This window comes from Rhinopithecus roxellana, chromosome 14 (genome assembly GCF_007565055.1).
Source record: "Rhinopithecus roxellana isolate Shanxi Qingling chromosome 14, ASM756505v1, whole genome shotgun sequence".
Lineage (NCBI taxonomy): Eukaryota > Metazoa > Chordata > Mammalia > Primates > Cercopithecidae > Rhinopithecus > Rhinopithecus roxellana.
The window spans coordinates 4,960,195-4,983,020 of NC_044562.1; the positions used below are offsets into that span (position 1 = coordinate 4,960,195).

Below are 22,826 nucleotides of genomic sequence, written 5' to 3' on the forward strand. Positions count from 1 at the left end.
CACAATTTTGTATTTCCAAAGGATTTCTAAAAGTTTTAATCTACTCTCTGAAACATAACCTGGAAACATACAAATAAAATAGCACAGCCGTGTTTGCACTGTCTTGCTAAGTCCAATACATGATCAATGTGAGTTATTTGACTATAGATCACAAAGGCAGCAGCATAATGCTATTGACTATACAATGGTTGATCCGATAGCTATACAAACAAGATAGCAAACAGTGGTTGTTTGGTTTAGAGCTTTTTATGTAAACAAAACTAATGAGGAAAAAAGACCTCTGCTGGTAATAATTTGTAATGGATGGAAACTGGTTGCCAACTTCTAATCACCTTTCTCTATTGTCCTGTTTTCACTCTAAGGGAGGTCAGCATGATTTATTTACATGTGTTTCCTAAATCATATACTTGCACACATTTGTGAAAATGTGTCCTAAATCCCAATGATGTTACAAAGCAAAACAGCCCCTAAAAGCTATGCAAATTAGTATATTTCATAAAAATTGCTTGTCTAAATTGTAAATTGGTCCATGGTTAGGTAGCAAATTCAATGTGGATGTACATTGCTTCAGAGGTTGATGTTTATATTTTATAGAAACAAAAAGGTCAATGTAGAAAATCCTTATTTCTTATGATTAGTGTTTCCCTATCTGTTGGAGATTGTGCTTTCAGGTGAATTAGAGAACTTACCAAACAAACAAATGAAAAACTTCTCCAGGAGACATCAAGAGATGACAAAACTACAACCGAGTCATGTACCACCCAAAAATAAAAGCATGAAAGAGAAAACACTTTTCAAAACAGCACCAAATTGCTTACAGTGTATATGCATTATGACAGGATAACAATAGAAATTCTGTTGTAGTAAACGGATGATTAAGCTTAAATGATAAAACGATAAAAATAATTATGATAATAAAAATAGTTACTATGTGTCAGCAATATTTTAAGAACTTTGTATCACCTCATTTAAGCCTCCCAACAACCTGATGAAGTAGTTTCTATTATTATCCCCATTTTGGGGATGAGGAAAAGCCTGCAATGAGAGCTTTAGTCATGTACCCATTACCACTCATATGTAACAAATAACCTTGATATCTCAAGGACTCAATACAATAATAACCCATTTTTTCCCTGATATCACAGTCCAGTTGGGTCATCAGTGATTGACTTCCCAGGTGCTGTTTCAGGCTCTTTCCATTTTGGGCTTCTGCCATCCCAAGGGGTGAGGAGTCTGCTGGATCCCCTGTACCCAGATGGCTGCCAAGTGTACAGAGAGTAGAAGGTTGTCAGGATGCTGTAAGCATCAGGTCAAGGAGTGGCACACACCAATTACTCTCTACATTATATTGGCTAGAAGACACAAATATGGCTCCAGTCTAACTGGAAGACAACTGGGGAATGTCATCTTTTTATTTACCTAGAAAGAGGAAACAAGATTGATGCACATTTAACTATTCTCTGCCACACTCACATAGCCTGAAATTACTAAAATAGTTGGAGGTAAAGCACTCTTGTTGCAGAGACCAAAGCCTCAACATAATACTCTACCGCCATTCAGAAAACAAGATAAGTGGTGAAATCAATTTCAGTTTTACTATGAATTAATTTTTATCCTGTTAGACTCCCTCTTACTACTTATTAGTAATACATTGATACCTATTTCTTGACTATTTCTAAATCAAATGGCTTAGAAGTTTTGATGTCTCAAAGCTACCCACTACTTGTAAACTGTTACCTTGCATTTTATAGAGAAGGTATATTCATGTTTTAATAACAATCTCTTTTGCAACTTTTCCTCCTTTACAACTTTGATAAGGGCCATATTAGTCCATTCTCACATTGCAATAAAGAACTACCTGAGACTGGGTAATTTATAAAGAAACAGGTTTAATTGGCTCACAGTTCTGCAGGCTGTACAGGAAGCATGGCTGAGGAAGCCTCAGGAAACTTACAAACATGGTGGAAGCCAAAGAGGAAGGAGGCATGTCTTACCTGGCCAGAGCAGGAGGAAGAGAGAGTGAAGGGGGAAGTGCTACACACTTTCAAACAATCAGATCTCATGAGAACTCACCTGCCCCCATGTCCAATCACCTCCCTCCAGGTTTCTACCCCAACATTGGGGATTACAATTCAACACGAGATTTGGCTGGAGATGCAGAACCAAATCATATCAAGGTCATAAAAAGATCCCTTAAAAACAGAACAAAGTAAATCTGTGTCAGGGGAATCTTCATCAACTGGATTAGATTTGATCTGTGAAATGACAGCTTCTCTCTTTTTATTTATTTATTTTTGAGACGGAGTCTCACACTGTTGCCAGGCTGGAGTGCAGTGGCACTATCTCAGCTCACTGCAACCTCTGCCTCCTGGGTTCAAGTGATTCTCCTGCTTCAGCCTCCTGAGTAGCTGGGACTACAGGTGCACACCACCATGTCCAGCTAACTTTTTTGTATTTTTAGTAGAGATGGGGTTTCACCATGTTAGGGAGGATGGTCTCCATCTCTTGACCTTGTGATCCACCTGTCTCATCCTCCCAAAGTGCTGGGAGTATAGGCATGAGCCACCACGCCCGGTAACAGCTTCTCTCTTTTAATCAAAAAGATAGCTTTATTTTATGATAATGCTGAGGAATATAGATCAGATACCATGTTTACATGTCTGTGTTCTCACTTGCTTATTTGCTTCCCTAAGATACGAGTGGTCTTCCTACTTCAGTCTAATTTCCAAACTAATAATAATGTTACATAAGCCAATGGCTATGCTTCACTACAGTCACTGGGTGAAGACTAATGGTTCAAGTACAAATTTTTTTGCTGTATTCAAATAAGTTTTCTAACAAAATTATTCTGATATGCTTTTAACTATGTTCATAGTCATTATAGTGTTGCATGCAATGAAGCATAAATGCTCAGCAGTTCAAATGGATAACTATAATAATTAGTATTGCTTTCACAGTCTGCCAAATTTTAAATTTTAGTGTTCATATTGTTAGTTCTTCATGGTTCTTCACGGTCTGTTAGTAGAATCAATATTTACCATTTCACCTAATATAATAAACTATTTAATCATCTCCTTGTCATCACTCTACATATATACAAATCCTCACGCAGGGTAAGTCTAATAAACTAAAAGCTAACTTGATCTTGTATATTTTGCTATTTTCAACTAACAGATCTCCTCCTAACCCTCAGAACCATGTTTGAGGTCTGGTCTTTCAGATCATTTTTTCCCCCATTTTGCATTTCTCAACTCTCCATATCACTACCCCCCTCTTTTCAGTGTTCACTCTCCATCTTCCAGATATGTCAAGTAGAGAGAGTAGAAAGATGGGATCCGTAGTATTTGGATTTTCTACTTTGGATTGACACAGTGAAAAAGTGCAGCTGGGCTCCAGGGATTACATGGAAAAATAATAAATTTGACTCACTGTGTGAATACACCTGCGTTAAGGTAGAGACTAAATAAATTAGATCAAATCTCTACCCTCATTCTTTCTATACTATAACCGAATCTATTTTCTGTGAGAAACCTTTCCTGTTTCCTCTTTCTGTTCCAACCCCTAATTATATTCACCTTTGTCTTCACTGCTCCACTCAAATGCTTTTTAACACCCTTAATAGATCCTATTAGGAAGACTAGTGCACTTTACTGGCTTCATTCATGTTTATTTCTCAGTGAATTTAACATTGATTTCCCTGCTTGCTTCTGTAGACTACTCTTCTTCCTTAGGTTTTGTGAGACTTTCTAGGTTCTTCACCTATGTACTTTATTATTTCACAGTTTTTCTTGGTGGTGGTTCTTATCGCTGATACCTCTTCTGTTTGATTTTCAGATGAAGAAGTTCTCTGGGTTTTTTGTTTGTATCCCAAACATTCTTTTTAAGGGAATACTTCTTTATTCTTTAGGTTTCAGTGACCAACTTTATGCTTGTGACTTCCAGACTGATGTCTCCACTACAGACTTCTCTTCAAAGATAGACCCAAATTCTCACTTTCTCCCTGGCTACTATGTTGCCAATATTTTAAACTAAGTATAATCAAAGACAAATAATATCTTCTTCCCAAACATGTGGTACTTCTGTTGTACTTAATTCATTTTATTACTACTACTCATTTAGTGTCATTATGCTTTCACCAAGTTTTTGGCCATCTTTCTAGGCAAATATTCATAGTCTTCATTTATTATTTTGCCATTCCTAGTCACTTAGATAGCTTTATTTCCTTTACTATCTTTGTCTCTACTCTTAGGTACTTTTGAACAATACAAGTCAGAATGTATCACTACTGTCCTCAATAACCAGCTATGTCTCCTGTTGCCTAAACAGAAAATTCTACTTAATCCATGAATTACTTAACCTTGATCTGGCTCCAAACAACAATGCCAGTCTCTCTCTCTCTCTTTTTTTTTTTTAACCACATCAAGCATTATAGGTTAGCAATGCAGAGTTCCTTATTGTTGCCTTTATTTCTTGTATGCTTTCAGTTCTTTCTATTTACTTCCTCATATTGTCTTCTTTACCTAGGCTACATTCTCATTAATTTTGTCTATAAGAACTCTTATACTTTTAAGTCTCAACTCAAATTCAACTTCTACAACTCTTTCTCAGATATCCTCCTGCATATTCAGCTTCTAGATGAATCTTTCTCTTTCTAAATCCTACCACTTGTACTTTTATTTAGCATATGTGTTTTGCTACTATGATTTATAAATACGGTTTTACATTGTTATTCTGTCCACATAATTCTACTCACTTCCACACTCATATTGTAAATATATTTTTTGTAATGAATTTTCATCTGTGGAACTGTAGCAGAGTGATTAGCTTTGACTATGTACTCAATAAATATTGAATTAAAATAGTATATAGATTCAAGTCAATTTTGAACTGATTCTCTCTACATAAAGTGTAGCACTGCTGAAGTGATATCCTTGAGTAGGTGAGAGGGGATGGGAGTTTTGTGTAGCATGTTGGGTGGGAGCTTTGATTATGAGTTCAAGTAACTGTGAAATCCAAGGAGAAGCAGCATATGCAGATGTGGGTGGAAATGGAGTATCAAGTTGGCAAATCTCTTCTGATTGTCTCAGTTTTCTCAGATAAGTAAGAAGCAAGATCATCATTTATGAGAGAATATTAGGAAGGAGGTTTGCAGTTTTAAAAAGAGAAGATGTGTGAAATAATTGTATGAGAATGCTGAACAGTAATTGAACTAAGGAAATACTATAGATAATTAAATGTATAATACAATGCCCAATGTTTAGTTTGGAATGTTTCAGGTATTCTTTTACATATTGGACTTTTATTTTTTAAATATAATTTGATTTTATATCTGTAGCACCAGCTAAACTTGTGGCACATATCAATGTATTTTGAATCATTTAACTTTAATCTTCAAAACCCTTATTTGCCTTCCTGGGGAAAAGGGTAAAAACAACAGTATTGTAACAATCCATTTATACCCTTATTTTCGGATAGTCATGCTTCTATCCAATATTTATCTAGTTGAGCGAATCTTATTTCTGTTAGAAATTATTTGTGTAATAAATGTGCTCCTGTCACTTCATCTCTATTTCATGCTTTTATCATATTCAATCCTAATTTGCTCTGAAGGTTTGCTAACTTTTGCTTTAATCATGTCTTGTCTCTAAAATGGTTCAGATATAATGAAATATATTATGTTCAGTATTTCTCTAACATTTTTCTACCAATGAAAAATAAAATATTGAGATGAGCTATATTCACATTGATTGCTATGAAGGTTGCACATGGGTTGGTAAATCAAAACAAGCTCTCAAAAGATAGAAAATCAATTGATGTGTCAGATAGGAAAGGCATAGATGGCAAAATCAACCACTGAGTTGACATCTTTCCTCTTGAAATAATTTAATTTACCAAAATTTGAAAGGTTTTGTGACTATGAACACACTAATAAGCTAAAAAGCTGGAGACCAAACAGACTGATCTCAAATTTTATTTACAGTAATTCAAGCAAATGTAAACTAACATGTTTTAGAATTTTTTTTTTTCTAGACCAATCATATAAACTTTCTGGGAGAACAATCAAGACTATATTGTAAGGATTGTGCACTGAGAAATAGAAATAATATTTACATATACAGTTAAATATAGAGAATATATTTGTTTTTCCTCTACAGAACTGTTATCCAATTGCCAACAGTTGAATTGTCAGTATAAATGTACAATGGTCAGAAATAGTACAAGATGTTACTGTGAGGATGGATTCCAAATAAAAGAAGATGGGAGAAACTGTAAAGGTAAGTAAAACATATAACTCCATCAAATGTGGTTTATAGAGGCTTAGTTAACAGAAATGTAAGAAGACATCTTTGAGCACATACCATGTGCTCCACAGAGTGTTTATGTTAACTTTTCTTTCTTGAGATTTAAAAGTTGCCCGCCCACCATAAACATTATTATAAGTTTATGACAATCAAATTTCAGTTTTTTTGAGTAATTTCAAACTTGAGAAATGTCCACAATGGGAAATGTTTGGGTTAACCAATAACACATTGATCTAATTATTTTAGCTTCCTATATGTTTTATGGCTGTTATATAGCTGCAGTCTAGTAGACATGTGTTATTAACTATGTTAAATTAATAATTATTAATCATATAATGTTCTTTATAATTTTTGCATTGGTTATTCTGGCAGCTGCCATTTTACCCATAGCAATAATAATGTAATAATGAACATAAATGTTGATTTCTTTTCCATGTCTGGATTCTTGCTTTTGTGAATGCTTTACAGCAAATGTTTAGCATCCAAAATGACTCCCTCCTTCCATACTGAAGAATTTTAGGATATCCTTCCATATGGATATCCATATTAGGCTATCCTCCATATCCTTCCAATTGGAGTTGACTCCAATTATACATATATTAACATGTATATAGAACATATCCACAAAGTTATATGCATTGCTTTATGTGATACTTATAATCTATCTATATCTCTACATATAATATTTCTAATCTATAATATAGCATATGTCTCTCTCTCTCTGCCTGTCTCTTTTCTTCTATGTGTGTGTGTGTGTGTGTGTATTCAGAGAACAGCTGCATTGCCAGAGCCACTAATAAGTAGAATACTTTCCAAAGAAATTAGTGCTTTGCTGATTATTTCAAATCTTTGCTCTAATATTATCACTTTTACCTTAGAATCTTAAATTTGGAAGAATTCTTAGAGAGAATTGTTTAAAATCTTAATGACAAAAATGAGATTCCGATAGTTAATTGACTTAAGTCCACACATCCTCTTAGTAAAAGAATTGGGACTGAAACTCAAGTCTGCAGAGCCCACTTAGTCTTATCGTGAAGAGGCTCATTGGCTTTTCAGGTACATTTGGGAATTGGATTTTAGTTTGTTGTTTGCCTTATGCATAATACCAATGTTATAAAAACATTTATTATCAAGGGTTTATCAGACTCAGAGACTGCATAACCTGACCACAGGGAGGCCAAACTCGCATATTCATTTGGCTCATGTCATCATGTCATTTTAAAACAATATTTAAAAATCTGAAAATTGCACATGAAAGTTCAGATGTTCTGGAAAATAAGGGAAATGCTAGATGCCTCGTAATCACAGAAGTCAGACAGATAAAAATGGTGCCAGACATGAATGATGCCTTTGAACATTCATGCTCTTTCCACTTCCATACAGCTCTTGCCATTCATACACATTTGACTTAGATACCTATTGTGCACCTATTCTTCTCACTCATTTACTACACCTGACTCCTATAGTAATGAAGATCTGCAGTTCCTTTTGCAAGGGTGGAGATGAGTTAAATATATAGATTCCTGAGTGTGGTTAATTAATTGCTTTTATGTGTTTAATTAAGCACATAAAAACAACCACAACCATAATGAATTTCTTCTGTGGAACATTAGTGAAGAATTGCACAGCAATCATTTTAGAAGTCACAGTGGGAGAGGAGCTCTTTGTACTTTCTCTGTACTCCTTGAGAGCCAAGTCTGAGCATCATTAGGCTTTCTCAAAACTGTATTTCCAGGTAGCTCTCTGTCTTTAAAGGAGAAAAGAAGGCAGCATTACAAGTGATGGTATGCCTGTTCCTCTGTGGTCAATGTTGTGGAGTTCCACCTCAGTGCATTCTGGTTAAGTAGAAAGAAGAGATAAATGAGCATATTGCTCTCCTGGAGAGCATAATCATATCAGAAAAACTGAAATAGAAACGTCTAATATTAAAGGTGAAAAATCTGTGAAAATAGATAAGAATTATTACTGCCATCAGGGACAGACTTTACCAAATGCAAGCCTTAATTTCATTCAGTATTGCTGTAGACTTAGCTCCAAACATTGTATTTTTTCTATCGCCAAAAGCATTTACTTCAAATGAACATCCATGATTACTGGCTATTACATGAATCTGAAGAAACCTGAGTTTGTGAATGCCGTACAAATGCATAGTTTCACAATTTAAATGGCCTTATGCTACTCAGCAATCTTTGTGCTTTCTCATAGTAAACTCTTTTCTTAGCTTGGATATTCCCAGAAGTCAACTCTGAAACAAGGATTCACATGAATGTTTTCCTTTATTTGCCATTGTAACTTTCTCTTTTTCTTTTCTTTCCTTTTCTTTTCTTTTTTTTTAATTTGGGGTGGTGGTGAGGGGGAGAGGATACGGGAGAAAGGAAACCCCATAGTTGGAGCAATTAAATTAGCTACAACAAAGGGTGACTGAAGCTTAAGTATGTGGCACAACTCTCTAGCATGAGAGACAAGGGAACTCAGGCATTTATACACCAATTTCTGAAGAGCAAATCTGTTTGTTTTTGTGTTGGATGTGGCATTACCCTCCTAGAAACTTAACTGGCCTTGAGTCCTGGCAGAGCTTCTGGTGGGAGAGGAGGAAGGGTTTGGAAGTATGCTCAGGCACAGATAAAGATCCCTATGATTGTAGAATCACACTGAACAATCTGAGGGATTTGAGCAGACAGCATCTGCTACAGTGCCCTTGACCCTTTGTAGAATCACACTGAACAATCTGAGGGATTTGAGCAGACAGCATCTGCTACAGTGCCCTTGACCCTTTGTAGAATCACACTGAACCATCTGAGGGATTTGAGCAGACAGCATCTGCTACAGTGCCCTTGACCCTTTGTAGAATCACACTGAACCATCTGAGGGATTTGAGCAGACAGCATCTGCTACAGTGCCCTTGACCCTTTGTAGAATCACACTGAACCATCTGAGGGATTTGAGCAGACAGCATCTGCTACAGTGCCCTTGACCCTTTGTAGAATCACACTGAACAATCTGAGGGATTTGAGCAGACAGCATCTGCTACAGTGCCCTTGACCCTTTGTAGAATCACACTGAACCATCTGAGGGATTTGAGCAGACAGCATCTGCTACAGTGCCCTTGACCCTTCCTTTCAATTTCTTCTTTATTCTCTCAAAATACGTTTTCTTAATCTATTCTCTTTTGCTTAGTCACTGGCTTTATTTTCTGGGTGCCATCTTGTATTCTTCAAAATACTCTCTCTCTTCTATTTACTTGTGTACCCATCCATGCTTGTTTTGCTCTCATTTCAGAAGAGCTTTACTTCTTCTAGTCTTTTTTCATACATATTTAAAGTCCCACTCACCCAAACTTTTGTCTCAACTCGGTCCATTGGTCCATCAATTTCCACCTCTTTCTTATACATCTTTAAACACTACATTTCCACTGGCTAACACTGTAGTCAATAAATATTCTCACATGTCTTCTATTCTGAAAGAAAACAAAAACAAAAATAGAAATACAACAAATATCCACTTTATCCTATCTCTTCCTGTAGCCATCATTCCCGTCCCCTCCTCTTTTATTATCCACTAACTTTAACAATCAACTACATTTACTTTCCCAATTATGTTTTTTTCACTTCATTCCTCCATTTACTGCTATCTGGCTTCTCATCCTATTTTAGTAAAGCAACTGTAAATATCTCTTTTCCCTTAAAATCTAGTTAAGACTGTTTAAAACCCTCACTTTTATTTTCTAAGGACTGTTAGAGGCTTCTCAGCATATCTGCAGTTTTCCAGAGCTTCTATATTCTTTATAATCTTGACTCCAAACTCCATTTTCCTATTTATGTATCATTTTCAGAGTATATATGGATTTTCTCCATCCCATACTCCTCAACCCAGAAGTAAAAGTCAGCTCTTTTCCTAGAGTTTCCACAATTATAAAATCCACGCAAACAAGACAATTTTTATATGTAGTAAGATTTACTGAAGACTTAGTAGGAAGAAGTTTCATATCATAACACACAAATAATTTCAAATGTAATTTTAGACATCCCTATATTGAAACCCTTATGTTACCTCTCCACTGGGGACTTTTTAACATGCCAGTTGAGGTTTCTTTTTTGTCATATCACTTCTGACACGAAATTGGGTGGTATTTTTCCACATAAATTCTCCAATTCTCTAATAACAGCTGGGTATCCAACAGTTCAACTCAATTCTGATATTATCCAGAGGTAGTGTAAACCCCATGGGTTATGGGTCTAGTACTGCAAGACTCAGGTGCCAGGCGCAAGTTCCAGGACTCACCTATACCTCTGACCAGCCAGCTATAAATGTGAGCACTCCCACAGTCCTCTCCTAGGATACGGTGATTCACTACAACAACTCAGAGAACTCAAGGAAGTATTTTCCTTATGTTTGTTAGTTTATTACAAAGGATGAAACAGCCAAATGGGCAAGGAACTGGAAGGTGGGAGAGGGAAGCTTCTATACCCTCTCTAGGTGCCGCATCCTCCCTGGGCTCAATATCTTCACCAAAATGGAAACTCTCCAAGCCTCATTGTTCAAGAGTTGTTTTTAGGCCAATTCCCAGTCCCCTTTCTTCTCCCTGGAGGTCAGGAGGTGGGGCTGAAAGTTTCCACCTCTAATCCACTGTTTGGTATTTTGATGACCAGCCCCCAGTCTGAGACTACCTAGCGGCCCTACCCTGAGTCACCTCATTAGCATAGGCTCCAGTATATTCTGGAGGAGCTCGTTATGAATAACAAAAGACACTCCTATGACTCAAAAAATTCCAAGAGTTTTAGGAGCTCTGTGCCAAGCACTGTGAACAGAGGTCAAAGATATATTTTAATTATGTCGTATCAGTTTACCCACTTAATACCACAGCTTCAATCCATCCTGTTATCTTTTGCCTTCCTCTTCCTTTTTCTGTTTTTTTTTTTTTTTTTTTTCTCATCCCCTTTCTCCAAAATTATTTACAGGAGTCCCGAGTTATCTTCAGTCATCATTCCCAAGTTGTGAAGACAATAGTCTGTTAATAGGTCTAAGTTTGTATTTCTTATCCCATTTAAGGACTCAGTAAAAAGCAAGTTCCAGTTAAGATCAGTCTCCCATTTGTGACTATGTCCCCTTCTTTCCCTACATTACATCAACATCATGACAATAATGTCCTAATTATTGAATCTAAATGGGAATTTTAATCTTGATCTTATTGAATTTATGCATTGCATATAACCCTTTTGAACATTCTGATATTCCTGAAAAGCTCTCATTTCTTAATTTTTTTCTTACAGTAGTCATAAATTTTCCTTCACAGGAGACTGTAGGACTTTTCTTTCTTTCTTTCAGTATTATTATCACTATTTTATTTTGACACAGAGCCTTGTCACCCAGATTGTAGTGCAGTGGTGCAATCTCGGCTCACTGCAACCTCCACCTCCCAGGTTCAAGCGATTCTCATGCCTCAGCTGTCTGAGTAGCTGGAACAACAGGTGTACACCACCACCCCTGACCAATTTTTGTATTTTTAGTAGAGAAAGGACTTCGCCATGTTGGCCATGCTGGTCTCAAACTTCTGGTCTCAAGTAATCTGCCCACCTTGGCCTACCAAAGTGCGAAGAATACAGGCCTGAGCCACTGCATCCCTCTCTGATTCCCGTTTCTGCACTTTTCACTGCCCTTTCCACTTTGGTGTCCTACAGTATTTTGCACTAGCCAAGGTTTTCTCGTCTCCTCTTCCTCTGTGGGAAATCGCCCTTTCGTATTTTTAAAATCTATTTTCTATACGCTATTGACTTCCAAATACTCCAGGACAGATCTCACCCTGTATTAACAGTTCCATTTCTCAATTGCTTATCATTACACGTTTACTCAAGGCTGCCCTACAGACATCTCAAATTTAACACAGTGAAATCAAACTCATTATCTCCTCCCATGGTAGCCATTCAAATCTATAATTCTTATATCCTCTACTTCAAAATTGGATCAATTTTCACTTCTGTCATATCCAATCAGTTTTCAAATGTTGTCTATTCTGCTTCTTACACATTTGAGTCCATTCCCTCTTCATTTCCACTGCCACTGACTTAGTTCAAAATATAACTTCAAAAGACAAATTCTTGGATAAAATTAGCACATACCTAGTTTTCTAGGATCCTTTCTCCACATTTACCAAAACCTTTATTTCATATGAGTGTTTTTAGTTTTAAAGTGCAAAGCCGACCATATAGCCAATCTAATTAATGCTTTCCCATTGCCAGCGTGTAATGTACAATCTTTTAGTTCAGCATGCAAATACTTTCATTTTCTGGCTCCCAAAGTACTTTCCCAATTTCGTCTCTTCTACTACTTTCCTTCATACACCCTTGCTTCATTTGACTCCTATGCTTCTTCTTTGAAACCCCCATGATGCCATCCCAATACCATTCACATACCGTTTTGATGAACTGATATGTCCCTTTCCACTTAGTTTGAGGAAAGCCAGATCATGCTTCACAGTGTTTAATATAAAATCTTCACTTAACATTCCCCTTTTAATCCTAAGCAGTTTGACTTGCCTGTTTTTATCATAACTAGAGTCTACCCCTATTATAAGGAAATGTATAGTATCATACATTATCCATTATATTTATACATACATTATATTTCTCTAGACTTGTCTTACTCAGGGGTGGGGACCATATTTTATTTATTTTGTCTTCTGCAGGGATTAGTACAGTGCTTGGTACATAAAACAGACTGAATATACCTTTGTCTAAATAACTACTGACAGGATGCCTTTTTGTTTGGTCGGTTAAGAATCATTGAGTATCTGTTGTTCATAAAGATTTGAGCTGAATACCAGAGGAAAGAAGAATATAGAGAAAATAGAATGAAGGAGTAGAGGAAGGGACTACAGATATTAAAATAAAATTTAATTAAGACAAAATCTTTATTTTCAATAGGTGCTTAATAGTTTCCTGTCTTTAAAGTAGTGAGTGCGATTTGCACAGTGTGGCTCAGAACTCTTATTTAATCTGTTGATTGAAAACCTCGTTACTAGTCTAATTCTTTGTTAAAATAGTGAAAATGTCAGTGTCATTGACACTGGAAATATTCAACAAATAGTAATTGTAATGCATTTTGTACCTTTGCAAAAATATCCAAAGACTTCTAGCCTGCCTACCACAAATGCAAATAAACCTTCTTTTAAAATATATGATTTGATATTGTTTGATGTTTTCTCTCTGTAAATATTAAGGCAACAAAAAGTTTAATTTTTATTTAGTGTGGTTTTGAAAAGATTTATTAGAATTGGCTTTTCATTAATAGTTCATTTCCAAAGTTCAAAAATAATATTTTATTCAAGGAGAACCAAAAAAGTGCCCAAGATAAAGCTGCTTAGAAATGATGCCAATTTTCCTTTTAGATCAAGATGAATGTGCTGTTTATGGTACATGCAGCCAGACCTGCAGAAATACACATGGATCCTACACTTGCAGTTGTGTGGAAGGCTACCTAATGCAGTCAGACAACAGGTCTTGCAAAGCTAAAATTGGTAAGTTATGACCATTTATTTTTTGTCTTTCCAGAATTACTTGTTTCCTTTTTACAGGTCTTTTTCATTAGAGATGTGGTACAGCAGAAATATGGACTTTGAAGAGAGAGATTTTCCTTCATTTTAATACACTTCTCTATAGTTAGGAATCCAGAACAATTCTTTCAGTTGTCACTAATCATTATAAAACTCCTTTCATTACTCCTTCCAAAAAGAAAATTCCTTCCTCCCTTCCACTCTCCCTCACTCTCTCCCTCTTCCCTTCCCTACCCTTCCCTTCCCTTCCTTCCTTCCTTCTTCACTTCCCTTCCTTCCTTAGTTCCTCCCTTCCTCCCTTCCTCTCTCTTCTTCTCTCTCCCTCTCTCTCCCTCCCTCTCTCTGTCTCTCTCTCTCTCTCTTTCTTTCTTTCTCTCTTTCTCTTTCTTTCTTTCGATGGAGTCTCACTCTGTCACCCAGGCTAGAGTGCAATGGCACAATCTCAGCTCACTTCAACCTCCACCTCCCAGGTTCAAGCTATTCTCCTGCCTCAGCCTCCCAAGTGGCTGGGACTGCAGGCACACACCACTGTGTCCAGCTAATTTTTGCATTTTTAGTAGAGACAGGGTCTCGCCATGTTGGCCAGGCTGATCTCGAACTCCTGGCCTCAGGCGATCTACCCACAAAGGCCTCCCAAAGTGCTGGGATTACAGGCATGAACCGCAGTGCCCAGCCTATTACAAGAAGTTTCTAATTAGCAAAAATCTGTTCAAAAGACATGTATTAATTGATTCGAATTACCTGTCTCTCTCCTGGACTACTACAATAGATTCCTAACTGGGTTCTGTGAGCTTCTGTTTCACCTCCAAAGTTAATTCTTCACATAATAAAGTGATTTGCTACTAAAATATAAACCAAATCATGTTGTTCTTTTGCTTCAAATCTCCCAATAACTTTCACTCACCTTGAAAATAAAACCTAAACTCCACACAGAATCTCTAATGGGCCTAATGGCCTGGTATCATTTCCCTTTCCAATGTCTGATCTTCCACTGCTATTGTTTTATCATCAATGCCAGCACACCTATGTCCTTGTCCTTCTTCAACCATGTTGCTTTTTTATCTGCCTGTAATGCTTTTTCCTGTGATATTCACATTAATGTAGCCTCCTTATCACTTGAGTCTCAGCTAAAATGTCAATATTCAGAGTGACCTTCCCAGTCCATTCTATTTCATGGTATGTAGCCTCTACATCACAATGTTATTTTTCAGTGTTATTTATGCATACCTACTCTATCACTACATAATTTCCCAGTTTTATTTTCTTTATAGCATTACCACTTGAAATTAATTCATTATGTATGTTTATCACATGATTTCTCCAGAATAATGTAAGCATTATGACAGTACAGAACTTGTTGGATTTGTTTTCTGATATTTACTCAGTACTGATCATTGCCTAGAACATATAGGTACTCAATAAATAATTATGGAAAAAAAAGGGTAAGAAGGAAGAAAGGAGGGCGGGATGGAAAAACGGAAAAGGAAAAAAAAAAAAACTTGTCTTGTTAATTAAAATTACTAAAATGAGTGCTCCACTCTTAAGTGCTTATATTTCATGTTTCAAAACTGCCTTTTACTGCTAACCTGCAAATAAAGACTGTAGTTTGTACACAGTTTTCAGCTTAGTAAGTAAGCAATCAGTTAAGTATTGTTGATTGGCTAATTAAATAGCTTTGAGATGCCCTAGTCACAATAAGATAATGCTAATGATTTTATGGACTGAATTAGCTTGGGAATAATATAAGGAAATACTATGCAGAATATTCCATCTGGCTTCTTCTAACTTCCTCCAAATGTAGTTCCATATCAGGCATTTTCAAATTATGATGTATTGATGAATTAATGGGTGCCCTCATCCTCCCTTGTTAGAAACTGATAAATTAAGCATGGAATTTCTTTTCTGAAACCACACTGGGCAAAAGACTGGATTAGCTCAGCAAGCTGCCATTGTTTCTCTTTACACATAACCTCATGTTATAATTTCAATGATTTCCCAGAGATAGTGTGGTTAATTATTTAGAAAACATATATCTCTACAAAATATCAACAACAACAAAACTCTCTTTTACTTTTTTAGTTTACTTCTTTGAATTACCGACTTGATTTATGAAGCCCTATTTGAAATAAGGCAATCCTTGAGAAAAATTAGGTCAGGTTATGTTTTTCCTTTTTGCCACCACCCAGAGTTCCGATTTAAAATATTGATGAACTAAAGAAGTGGAAGGCTTGTTATTTGCTGTTTCTATTGATCCACACAATATCGCTACACAGGGAGAGCGTAATGTAATAAACCCTATAAAGGAAGCACATCCTCTTTTTCTACATAGGTAGGTTATCTTACAATAATAGAATGCAACCAGAAAAGGATGGAACATAATAATGTCCTACTACATCAAGGAAATTTGATGACTCTAGAATTAATAATGGAATACATAAATCTCTTCACCTCTAGGTCTTTAGCTTGATGACATTGTGAGCTTACAAAATTTGAAAAATACATAGTTACCATGGGAATGTTGCTGTGGTTTATAATTTAAGGAAAAGGAGTTGCTAGCATGAGCAGAAGTCTATAACAAACACTGGCGTGTTCTAAAGGTCACATGGATATTTGAACCAATGTATTTGTACACTTTAAGAGAAAAACTGCCTGTTTGTCTTTAGTTTTCTCATGTTTATGGCAAGTGAACCAGAGGATACTTTTGGCTTCAGTTATATGTAATTCCAGTTAATGCAATCAGGTTTAAAATTTTTATGGTAGTTTTATTACACAGTAATGTGGCTATATCTGACAAGTGCTAGAAAAAAACATTATAAATTAAGCCAGGTTCATCTTAAAGCTCTGCCAGTCCTTTTTTCAGTTGCCTGGCTGCTGACATTGGCCTCTCTTTACTCTTCTTTTTCTTGTAATTCAACTCTATTGGACTCCAGAACCTAACTTTCCCTCCACAACAAATGAGGCTTCCAGGGCTCTCAGCAGCTGGACAGTGTGGAAAACAAGGGAAGGTCCAAATGGCCTATCCCAAGACAATGGATATGTGGAAAAGATCTCCCGGTTTTGGAAAGAAAGAATGCTATAAAAATATCAAGCCAAAGTGATGTAATGGAGAGCTAGAACTAGACCCAAGAGGATGGTTCTGCAACGACAGTACAAGATGATAGATGAATTAAAAATTCCTGAGAAATAGCCCTTTATGAGATGGCAGAGAGAGGCAGAGTTAATGGGCTGGGAAGCGACCTCTAAAGGTGCTGCACTAGTGCAACATAGAACAATATCATGGTCTCTTCCTAACTGTTCACCCCAGAGCTTACCAGTGGGGTCTTATTTTCAAGACAATAGATAGTAATTAGGTAAATTAATGTAAGTTAATTGATTATTCTTCCTTTGTAATATAATATCTGAACCCAAGTAAAATTCATAAGCCTTAAGAGCATCTTTAAGAAATAACGGTATTGAAGGGAGGAGATTTTAGACACTACAACAGATGGGGGAAGAGATTAATATTAGGCAGGAGGCCTTTTCATTCCTATTAATTCATGTAATGCAGACAAATTTTCTCCTTTCTACACTTAGTAAGATTGACTCTGACTAATGAAATAAAGAATAAATTGTTTCAGAGTTGAGAGGACTTTCAATGGTAATCTAGTACAATTTAACACTTGATACTATCTGTTTTTTGTCTTCAAAAAAGTAATTTCCAAAAGAAAAGTCTGAAACACATTTTTTAAAGTGATTTTAACTTAAATATGCACAGTTGAATAGTTTTATATAGGAGACATATAAGACTATAAATTTTATGAGAGAGCATTTGTTACTTTGTAATAGAACACACATTAAAAGCTAGTAATTAATGTTTATTTATTTGTTTATTTACTTATTTATTTATTTATTTTCTTTTAAGAGATGTAGTCTCACTCTATTGCTCAGGCTGGCGTGCAGTGGCATGATCATAGCTCACTGTAGTCTCAAACTTCTGGACTTATGCCATTTTCCCACCTCAGCCTTTGAGTAGCTGAGACCATAGGCATCAACCACCATGCTCAGCTAATTTTAAAATTTTTTGTACACACAGGGTCTCTCTATGTTGCCCAGGCTGGTCTTGAACTCCTGGCTTTAACCATCCTCCTGCCATGCCCTACCAAAGTGCTGAGATTACAGGTGTGAGCCACCACACCCACACAAAAGCTAGCTATTTTTCTAATTAAACGTTAGGACTTGTCATGTGAAAAACATAAAAATAAAAAAATAAAAAATAACCATGTATAGGTACCCAGTGAAACTTCTTGCATATTTTGATATGTTTTTTGAAAACAGAGTTGTAGTAATGACTTGTCAAATATGAAAATAAAAACATTTTTTAAATGTGACTTTATTTTAATTGATTTTATTGAATTTGATATAAAATATGTATTGAATGTGAAAACTTGGGGCTGAAAGCAGGCTCATGTAGAACCTGTAACAGTAAAAGTAATAGTAAATGGTGTTTACTTATGAACTGTTGGCAATTTTACTCCTAATAAATTCAGACTCATTGGACTGTACTTTTCAGTCAGTGTCCTAACCACTCACTGAAGGCATACACATTCTCCTGAACCTCTAGGGCTCTACTGATTGCACTGAAGCAATAGTAAAATAAAGAACACTCATTTTATGATCATCTCTCTATAGTCAATGCACCAAATGGTGCCCCGGGAGAGTGTACCTCTTTGCTATGGAGTAATTGGAGCAGTGAGAGTAGAGAGCCTACTAAAAAAAAAAAAAAAAAAAAAAAACTTCAGTATTCTATTACATCTTATATTTGCAGTTCATTTATTTAGGGGGAAAAGAAAAAAACAAACAGAAGACTACTGAGGCAATGAAACTCTTAGTTGTAAGAATAGGAATCATAGTCCCTGTATAATCGATGGAAGCATATTTCTAGACAGTGTTAGGGAGGGAACATTTTCATATCATTTGCTGTTTTCTCTGCTATGATTCTTAAAGAGAAAAGAGAGAGAGAAAATAAATGACATATAACTTCCTATGGCTCTTACTTTAAAACTCTAGGGGTGATTTAACATCTACTAGCATAAGTTTAAATTTTTTCGGGGGGAGGCGGAGAATTTACCCATGGTTTGTTGCCAGGGCTGATTCTGTGTGTGGGAGAATGGGCAGGTGTCCCTACAGTGAGGGAATAATTCTCTGCCACATAGTATCATCTTATCAGACACTTAGTAATGCCTGAAATTCAGCTATTAAAAGACTATTCCCTTGCCTTTTATTAAAGCATCTCATATTAAGATCTATTCTTAGGAAGGGTAACATATTAAATCTTAATAATTTAAACAACTTATGAGACTAGTAAATAAGATCTGTTTCAGTATACTATTGGCTAAGAATGGCTTCTTGTAGAATGACAGATGTGTGAAGATTCATCATTTAGCATTTTTTTTAAATTATTTTTTAGATAGTCAAAAGTTCTAATTCCTGTATAAGTTATTATTTCATTGAGCCATAACAGCCAATAACACTTGATGACATGATAGCGCATAAGACCTATTGGCTAGGAGTGAGCCTAATCACCAGTACCAGCCTGGTAATACAGATTTATTGTTCTTTACTGTCGCATATGCATGCATGAAATTAGGAACACTGTGGTAAAGAGTAAGTAGCAAAAAAGGAGTTCAATGCCTGAAGCAGAGTATGTGCTTGACAAATGTTTGCTGGATGCTTTAGAAATTTCTAGAACATTTAAGAAGCAGAATGAGGGTAAAGGAGAGTCAGAAGTTTGCAAGAGGTTCAAAGGAGAATAGAGTATTTGACCAGTTTTGTCCTGTTACTCAGGGCTAACTATAGCTTTGGTATAGTGTTGTCATTAAACAGTAGTTTCCTAAGTGTGTCCTCTCCACCAAGGACCTCTCCCCTCTCCAATAAACATGCAATCCTAGTAAGAGCTGTGTGCTTGCTGCGAAAATACAGCTGGAGGACAAGCTTCCCTATCTGCAATCACACTATACTGAATAAGCCTCTGTACTACAGAAATTCTAGAGCTTCCCAGTCTGCCTTTGGAATCCCTCCTGGATGGGTAGCCTGGCCATTAAACTATTTCTCTATTTTATGGAGTATTTTTACTCTACATCTTTTCTGGCCAATCATTCAGTTAGAAATCACATTTCATGGCAGGACAGGGCAAGGATTTCTGATGGAATTTTTATTATCCAAATGATACAATATACTTTTTTTCCCCTCTCCAAACACTGTTAATGAGTATGTCAGTGCTGGGGTACACGATCTCCTCATTATTATTCTATGTTGGTTTTGGTTTATGTTTTTATGCTAGGGGATATCATCTTCACAGTCTAGCACCTTTCTTGACATTTTTAATCTTTTTTCCAGAAACAAAGTTGCAAGATTGATAGCAGAGTCATAACCATGGTGTTTTATGTGTCATGACACCTTTCATTTACTCTTAGTCTAAGAAAATATCAGAGAAAAAAAGCATGTCTTCCATTTTCTTCATAACATATTTTTATTGCAATCTAGCTGAGAACTTCTGTGTTTGAGTATGAAAAATGACATGGCTGTATTTATGGGCTCTGGGTGCGACAGTCAATAAACTTTGCTTTTATAAATGGCACAACAGATAGGCAGAAATTTCTATCGTGCTTTTTATAATTTTTTGTAGACAAGCTATCAAATTATTGATTAAATCCTCAATTTAGAATGTGAGAGAAATTATATCACCCTCTACAATTAACTCTTGTTTTCTATCTTAAAATTGGATATTCTAATGAAAATAAAAAGGAAGGAAACACATTTAAATTTATAAAAATTACAAGTGGTTAAATAGATGAGGCAAGACTATACATAGGTATATACTTTTCTGTTGCTTTACTTGGGAAAAATATAAAAGTATATCACTATTGAAATCCTCAGGGGGAAAAAACTTTAAAATTCGAGTAGACAGAATAATGTTGACATTTTTATAAGAAAAAAATTGATTTTTCAGAGTCTTCAAGGCATTCTCTGTATCAGTTGCAATCAACAGGGATTGAAAAAAATCTGGGGTAATAAAAGCAGTTAGAGAATGCCCTTTGGGCAGTCCTTCCCCTGGAGAACACAATTGCCTTTGACAGAGATAACTACTATTCTGCATATTTCCCCTAATCAGGCTGCCTAAAGTCATTTTAGTCTTGAGACAAGAAAACCTGTTGCATTGATTTCTTTTTTAAACGTGTGTATTTCTTTTAGGACTCACACAGCCGCTGTCTATACCTCGCATGAAATATAATCCTGACCAAATTATTAAATTATATCTTAGTACTCTTTGGGCGTTTAGAACATCAAGTTATAAAGAACATAGCTGATAAAGTAGCTAGAAGTTTGGCACATAAGAATGATTGAGTACTTAGAGTACTTAATCCCTATAATAGCGAAGTAGAAATTAGTGATCTTACTTATAAATTTTATATTTAAATCCTTGTCAGACAACAGTGAAATATATTAAATGACCTTTATTTTTTCCATTACTAGATGATGAGTTTCGTACATCTACCTCCCTTCTCCTTATTGGAAGGTGACAATCTTTTTTCATATTTCCTTGAGAAAATATAAGCAATTAAAAGAGAATTTTCTCACCCAAACTCCATTAACTCTACTAGTCTATTTGAATCTAGAACTAACCACCCCATCTTACTCTTATTTAAATTAGAAAACAAATTGACTTTTCTCCTATTAAAGGTCAATCCTGCAAATGTACACGGATCCTATCTTCTGTCACCTGTTCAAGGACTTGACTCATATAATTGTCTTCTTTTTTTCTTGAATCACTGATGTTTTCTTTTCTCTTAGGTCATTCTCACCAACATACAAGCGTGTTGCAAAGATGATGCAAAACAACTTCCTTTAAACCTATATCCCTGTCCGGCTGCTTCTCCATTGTTCTTTTCCCTGCGTAGAAAAACTCAGTGGAGTGTTGTTCCTTTTCCACTTTCCTTTGCTCTGCTCTTGAATCCCCTTCAATGAATCGTACACTATTCTTATCACTCACATCTATTGCCAAGGTCTTCAGTGACCTCCTGTTGCCTCATTAGTTAACTATTGGTCTTAGGCACACAACTGACAATTGTCTCCTTGAAGACTTTACCTCTTAAAGTAGCACAATCTTGAAATTTTGCTCTTGCCTTACTGGGCATTTTTTCTCAGTTTACTTTGTTTTATTATCTTCATTTTGCCAATATTTTTGGCATGATTCAGCGTTCAGTCCTTTAGACATCTTCTTTTTATTGATTTCCTAGGACCTTTCATCCTGTATCATGGCCTTAAAAATCCTCTGCCATGGCTTTAAAAAATATCAAGAGACTGAGACTCCCCAGTTTTTATCACCAGTTATGATGACTCTTGAACTCCAGACTCACAGATCCGATTATATATTCAATATCTCCATTTGGATATTTAACAGAAATATCAAACTCTATCAACTTTTGATTTTCTCTCCTAATAATGCTCTTTCTTCAGTTTTTCATCTTGGTAAGATTTCCAACATTCACCTAATTATTTAAGCCAAAATATTGGATTCATCCTTCACTGCACTCTTTTTTCTCAAACCCTTTGTTTCTAACTTGTAAATATATTCTGAATTAGATTACCCTCTCTAAGGATCAGCTCTCATCCCCATCACTCCTATACTTTACTCACTTTCATAGAATGTATTACTGCCAAATAATATTAGTGTTTGTCTACTTGCTTATTGTCTTTTTTTGTGTACTAAAATGTAAGCTCTGTAAAAGCAAAGATTTTGTTAGTTTTGTTCACTGTTGTATTGCTGGCATCTACACCCTGGCAGAAGCTAGCCAGGCTCAATAAATATTTGTTGAATGGATAATAAATAGTCAAATACTGAGGCAGTGTTTCCCTTTCAGGGGCCATATTAAATGTGGCTCTTTTACGGACTCATGTTTTCAAACTGAACTTACTTTACAAATAGGAGTTACTTA

General features: G+C 35.9%; 1 protein-coding gene across 1 annotated transcript in view; it reads left to right on the forward strand.

Moving 5' to 3' along the window:
• LRP1B (LDL receptor related protein 1B) overlaps positions 1–22,826 on the forward strand; it is a 2,016,348-nt gene that overhangs the window by 924,143 nt on the left and 1,069,379 nt on the right. Inside the window, exons 4-5 of the mRNA XM_030916410.1 lie at positions 6,156–6,275; positions 13,687–13,815. Of these exons, the coding sequence (XP_030772270.1) occupies positions 6,156–6,275; positions 13,687–13,815 (249 nt within the window). The remainder of the gene's footprint in view (positions 1–6,155; positions 6,276–13,686; positions 13,816–22,826) is intronic.